At 53.4% G+C, this 6380-nt stretch overlaps 1 protein-coding gene and 1 long non-coding RNA gene across 3 annotated transcripts; one reads left to right on the plus strand and one right to left on the minus strand.

Annotated features, from left to right (window-relative positions):
* Positions 1-268: 268 nt before the first annotated feature.
* GADD45A (growth arrest and DNA damage inducible alpha) lies at positions 269-1892 on the plus strand. 2 transcript variants are annotated; one of them, XM_042784415.1, is made up of 4 exons: positions 269-457; positions 577-678; positions 768-981; positions 1630-1892. In XM_042784415.1, exons 1-4 carry the CDS (start codon positions 414-416, stop codon positions 1741-1743), a joined length of 474 nt encoding a protein of 157 aa, XP_042640349.1. In that variant the 5' UTR covers positions 269-413; the 3' UTR covers positions 1744-1892. The 2 variants fall into 2 exon arrangements, with proteins under 2 accessions (XP_042640349.1, XP_042640352.1); XM_042784418.1 differs by having other exon boundaries at positions 271-462.
* Positions 1893-2110: 218 nt separating this feature from the next.
* On the minus strand, positions 2111-4202 carry LOC122152453. The gene is made up of 2 exons (XR_006164582.1): positions 3899-4202; positions 2111-3497 (listed from the first exon to the last, which is right to left on the minus strand). It is a non-coding gene; the product is annotated as an uncharacterized LOC122152453 (long non-coding RNA).
* Positions 4203-6380: the final 2178 nt, after the last annotated feature.

Here is a 6380-nt window from a genome sequence, read left to right on the forward strand (position 1 = left end):
AGGATTTAAAACGACGCGTTGGCTGCGCGCAGGCGCTGCCCGCCCCGCCCCTCTCCCAGGCCACGCCCCTCCCCGCCCTCCATCCAATCAGCGGCCGCCGGCCCGTCCGTTCCCGCGGCCGGTAACCGAGGCGCGGAGAGGGGGAAGAGCAGGGCGACGGCGGGGAGAGGACGGGGGGGGGCGTGCCCTCATTTGCATGAACCAATGGGGCGGCGGGGATGCAAATGAGGGCGGCGCGGGTTGGCCGGGCGCGGGTGGGATAACGCCCGCGGGGCGCCTTTGTCCGGGCAGAGGCGGCGGCGCGGAGCGATCGTGAGCGGGTTCGGCTCGAATCGGCTCGGTTCGGCTGGGCTCGGCTCGAATCGGCTCGGTTCGGCTGGGCTCGGCTCGGCTCGGCCCGGCCCGGCCCCACTATGACTTTTGCGGAGCTGCCTGGGGACCACGGCACGGCCGGGAGGTAAGGTACGGGGGTACGGGGGGGTACGGGGGGGTACGGGGGGTGCCGGCCCCCGGGGCGCGGCGGGGTGGGGGGGGGATGTGTTGGCGGCGGCACGTCTGTCCTTCTCCCGGCCGCAGGATGGAGCAGGCGGGGGACGCGCTGGAAGAGGTGCTGAGCAAGGCGCTGAGCCAGCGGAGCCTCACCCTCGGTGTCTACGAGGCCGCCAAGCTGCTCAATGTGTGAGTGACACCCCCAAAAAAAAAAAAAATAATCTCGGTGCGTGTGTGTGTGCGCCCCTAAACGGGGTCCGTGGTGTCCCCCCACGCAGGGACCCGGACAACGTGGTGCTGTGCTTGCTGGCGGCTGACGAGGAGGAGGCGGGGGACGCGGCGCTGCAGATCCACTTCACCTTAATCCAGGCTTTTTGCTGCGAAAACGACATCAACATCCTGCGGGTCAGTAACCCGGCCCGGCTGGCCCAGCTCCTGCTCCCGGCCACCGGCCCCGAGCCACCCACCGACCTCCACTGCGTCCTCGTCACGGTGAGCCGGGGCTAGGGGGGTGGGGGGGGGCACCCACGACACCCACGACACCCACGACACCCCACCCCGGGGCTCCCCGCAGCGTCACGCCGGGATTCCACGCCCCTTTGCACCCCGGTGAGGATGAGGAGCCCCCCCCCAGCTCCCGAGGGGTCGGGGTGCTGCTGCGGGGCGGGGGGGGGGGGGCACCCCCCGGGAGCAGGCGGGGGCCTGGCAGGGCGCAACTCGCCTCGCCAGTAAAGCGATGATGAGGACGCGGAGCGCGTCTTTTATCCGGCAAAGCCTGGAATTGAGCGTAATTGCCAAATGTCACTCGGTAAAACCGGAACTGCCATCGCTCGGGGCGCGCGCCCGCGGCCGGCGAGCCGCACACGGGACCTCCCAAGGCCCTGTGAAACTTTTCTCCCTTTATTTTGAATTTTTTGAATTTATTTTCCCATTTTTTTTCCTGGAGTCCAAAGCTGCAAAACTCCTCGCACAGCTCTCTAGTTGCTTTGTTTGTTTGCCTTAGTGGCAATTTAAGATGATTCACTCCCCTGGCTTTTCTGCTGTGCTTTTTTTTTTTTTCTTTCTTTTTTTTTTTTTTTGCTGCTGTGTGGGGGTTGTTTTTGCTTTGTTAAAGCACTCCCCCCTCCCCTCTCTTTCCAGAACCCCCATGCCTCGCAGTGGAAGGATCCAGCGCTGAGTCAGCTCATGTGCTTTTGCCGGGAGAGTCGCTACATGGATCAGTGGGTGCCAGTGATTAACCTCCCCGAGCGGTGACCGCGCCGGGCGCCGAACGAACTGAACCCAATTGCACTGAAGTTTTGCAATACTTTAGCAGTTGCTCAGGAAGTAACTCCCTGCCCTGGATTACGGGAGGGGGAGGGAAAAAAATAATACTAATAATAAATTTAAAAAAAAAAAAAAAATTTAAAAAAAAAAAAAATCTCAACCTGATGTCAAGGGGGGTAGGCTGGAGTTGAGCCACACGCCATGTGGGACTGAAGAACAGCGACTGGGAAGCGCTGGGGCTGAGCGGGGCGGCGAAGGGGAGCGCAGCGCCCGCCCTGCCGCAGGAGCGAGCCTTGCCCGGCGTGCCGGGGTGCTGCCTCGCGCCGACACCCTTGGCCGTGGCTTGGTTTTCTTCTTGTCAAAGTGCCACTTAACAGTTTCTGGTTTAAATACCTTTTAAAGAGCAGGAAAAAAAAAAAAAAAAAAAAAAGGTTAATCGAAGCATTTTACAAACCGTTTTATTGTATTTTTGGGATGTTAATTCTCAAGTTTTTATGCTAAGATATATAATAAGTTATTTTATGATATGATATTGATGAAAAAATTATTTATAGGCGGAGGTTTGAGAACCAGGACGCCCTTAAGCAGTTGGTCTGCAACCACACATCTTGTAACAGTTGGCTGTTAAAAGCAGCTGCATTAATATAATTGTTTGAAATTGGATAGTGTTTTGTTTTTTGGGTTTTTGGGTTTGTGTCTTTTTTTTTTTTCTTTTTTTTGAAATAAAGGTTTAAAGTCAAACCCTTGGTCCTGGCTTTTATTTTCTTAACCCGTTCATTAGTGTACAGTCAAAAGGGCTCATTTGGCAGCTGCTTCCTTGTCCTGGCCACGGGCAAGGTCCTGTTGCGCTGGTCTGGTGTGGGTTTATTCCTAGCCCCTCCCAAGCCATTAAATGAAAGAGCAGCTGATGTGCTGCAGGAAATGTTGGAAATATTTTTATTTTTTTGAACGCTACCACTTAATAGAGTTTAAAAAAAAAAAAAAAAGAAGAGGAAGTATTATTTTAGAGGCTCCAACATTCCTGTAGAGCCTGAGTTGGCGTGGAAGGTGGGGAAACCTGATTCCTCGTAGGAGGAAAACTTGACCTGCTGTTTCCTTTCCCAGGACAGCGTCTGCCCGAGTGCTGCACCGGTGCAAAACCTCCTGGGTTTGTTCCTTGTGCCCCCCTGGGCTTAGGGGGCTTCTATCCTGGGGGGCTCCTCTTTTAATTCCGTAGCTAGGAAAGCCAGACTCCCCGAGGCAGAAACCTCACCCAGGCCCTGAGAGAGCAGGAAAACAGCCTCCCACCCACCCAAGGATGCGGGACGAGGCCACCCGTCCCCATCCCGTGTTGGGGGGGGTGCAGGGACACGTCACCCACCCCACAGCACCCTCCCCGGGGCCATGCGGCGGGAGCCCACGGATGGCATGCACCCGGGGGAAAACCGTGGGGCTTCCAGCAAGGAGGTTGGGCTCACGAGAGCTGCAGAAAAAGGGGATTTTTTTTTTTTTTTTTCTGTTATTTTTAGCTTCATTATTAGGCCAATACAAAAGCAAACACACCCCGAGTTGATCCGCTGGCTGTTGCCCCTGTGCACACGTATTTAAAAATCCTCTTTCTGTCGCATGTTACTTTAGCAGCACGAATGCCAGATATTGAGGAGAAAGTTGAACCACGCCTGACCATAAACACACACAAATCCAGCTCTGGGGATCTCTTACCCTCCTCTGCCGTCGGACACCAGACACGCTGTGGCTCTTTCCTAAACCCGTAACAGAGGGCACGTGGATCGATCGCCGTTTCGGAATCACAATTCATTACAAATATTTGCAATTTCACCCAGTTCTACCTTGAGCAGAACCCCCAGTTCCTCCCAGTGCCTCCCCCCAGCTCCTGTCCCCACTCTACAAACTGCCTGGGGGTCACCCTGGAGGGACATGGCCCAGCGTCTGCCCACGCACCCAAACACTCTTTTTTTTTTTTTCCCCCCCCAAAACACACAGCAACAGGGAAGGGCTGGTCCCCACATGGCCACGTGCCAAGATCTCCCAAAACCACCCAGAAACGGGTCCCAGGGGGCAAAGCTGGACTGGTGCCCAGCAGCACCCACCCACTGAGGAAGCACCGGAGCTGGGAAAGGTGGGAAGGGCGAACAACACGTACCGGGAAGGACGTTAATTCCGATAACGAGCCAAAAAGGAGGAGAAAGTGGCAGATGTCTTCAGGTTGCAGAGCGGGGCCTGGAGAGCTGGAGTTGAGATCCTGGCTCTGCCCTCCCGTCGCTGCACCCCCATTTAATCAGGCACTGGTTTGGGGTTTAATTGCACTGGAGCCTCAAAATAGAAAAGCGGTGAGAGCGACAAGTTTCAACAAATCTGATCATTTTTTGGCAATGTGCGGCGTGAGGAGGGGCCTGGCCGGGATGGCCCCGGGGAGGGACCCTGGATGGAGCTTTGGGGAGGGGGATGATGGCCCCAGGGAGGGACCCTGGATGGAGTTTTGGGGAGGGGGATGATGGCCCCGGGGAGGGACCCTGGATGGAGTTTTGGGGAGGGGGATGATGGCCCCGCGCCTGGCATGCTGAGGGAAGCTGAAAGAGGGATGGGTCAGGATTGCCTGGAGACAAAGGGTGGGGGGAAAAGTAATTTAAAAAAAAAAAAAAAAATAAATTTACCCACAACAGAGCCAAGGCTTTACCAAGGGTCTTTAATAAATCTAAAATTTCATTATTTTTTTAACTGAAGAACACCCAGTCTGTGTCACTGCTCCGGGGCCGAGATGCCCGGCAGCTCCCGGCCCTGCCGCAGTGCTCAACCCGACATCCCCCCACGCGCAGCAGAGCTGTGAGCAGATGGTGTGAAATCTCCTTTTTCTTCCCCCCTTTTAGCCCCGTCGTTTGACACGAACAGGTCCTACCCGAGGCGAGATTTAAAACGCGACCAGCAAACGCGTTTGGGGGGCTGGGTGGGCGCACGCGGTCAGGGGGTACCGACCCCCCCACCCCCTTCCCACGGAGGAAACACCCAGCGAGTCCAACCCTCGCAGCTCACCAGCTCCTGGAGGCCAAGGAAAACGCACATTGAGCAGAAAAAAGCAGAAATATTTTAACAAGAGGCTGTTTTAGCAGCAGTCGGGCCTCCGAGCCACCAAGCAGCCCTTCTCCCTTTAATGCCACACAGCATTCAAGAGTCAAATTAGAAAATACACAGAAAACCCACAAATAACAAGCTGGCTTCTTAATTAATGGGGAAAAAAAAATAAGTAAAAGAATAAATACCCATTCTGGAGTGGTATTGGGTTCACCTGATATAAAAAAGAGGGGTGCCACATCTCCGTGCCGCCCTACCACGCCGCCTCTGCGGGCTTTCCCCCAGCAGCTGTGGATGCAGATGGTCTCATTTCTCCTTTTTCATTCTACTACAGCAGGGTCCGTGTTTCCCCCGAACTTTACAATTCCTGTTCTTTCACAGGAGTATTTATAGCAAAAGAGCAAAGTGCAAATGTCACCGCCCGAGCTTTTGCATGCCTCTATATATTGCGTTTAAAAAATAAAGAGTTTACCAAAAATCTATACGTTACACGCTGTCAGAAGCTGGCAGTTGCGTGGTGCTGAGCTAGCTGATGATCTCAGGTCTTCTACCTAAAACTGAGAAAGCACCTGAAAAAAACCCAAAAGCTGGCATGGTGCTTTTTAACCCTACACCTCTGATCACCGACGCGATCCTGGCCACCTGCAATCAATCCTTTTGTTCTCTAGGGTGTGTAAGCCAACCGTGAAATAGATGCTGGCATAATTCTTGCACCCGAGCCACAAGGATGTCAAAATTGCAGGGAAAAAGTTGAAAAATACACTTAACTCGGCCGCGGGGCTGGGACAGAGCCATGGCCACAGCCGGGGCGCGCTCGGCCTCGGCCTGACAAATGCCGGGGGGTTTGTAGGAGAGGAGGGAGGGAGCGAGCCCGAGGGACGTGCCAGCAGCTCTTTATTAGAAAAACAGAGAGTTAAGCACCACGATGGACACGGCGTGACGGGTGGGAATGACGGGAGGGGGCCAAGCCCCGGCCCCCACACCTGGATCGCCACCCCGTCCCTGCTGCAGGCTTTGTTTGAGGGCAGACACTCGAGAAAGCAAGCCTTTTTTTTTTTTTTTTTTTTTTGGAGGGGGAGCAGGGTGCTCTAACAAAATAAACCCACAGATTACTGTGGGGACAACAGATTGACAGAACAGTATTCAGGCAGTGACATGAGGTTATTTATCCCCCCCGCGTACCTGCCTGCAGGGCTGGAGTTCTCTCAGCAGTTACAGTTTTGCACACCCAAACTAAGTTCGTTAGCTATTTTTAACAAGATGTGCTATAAAATGACAGACATAACCACAGTAAAAAAAAAATAAAATAGTGTGGATCTACATTATTGTTTTTTAAACTGTCACTAGAAAAATACTCTAATTATAAAAATAATTTGTGGGTAAGCACAGAATAAGCAGTACAATCTTCCGTCAGTCTTACATGTCAATTTTTGAACTGTTTGTTAAAGCTTGTTAAACAAATATGTAATTTCTCAATATATATCAATAGTGTGTATATAATTTAATATAGAAATAACAAGTAGGCAAAGTAAGACAGTAAATTACAAGTGGTTAAT

Source organism: Tyto alba, unplaced genomic scaffold (genome assembly GCF_018691265.1).
Source record: "Tyto alba isolate M040663 unplaced genomic scaffold, T.alba_DEE_v4.0 Super-Scaffold_1000006, whole genome shotgun sequence".
Lineage (NCBI taxonomy): Eukaryota > Metazoa > Chordata > Aves > Strigiformes > Tytonidae > Tyto > Tyto alba.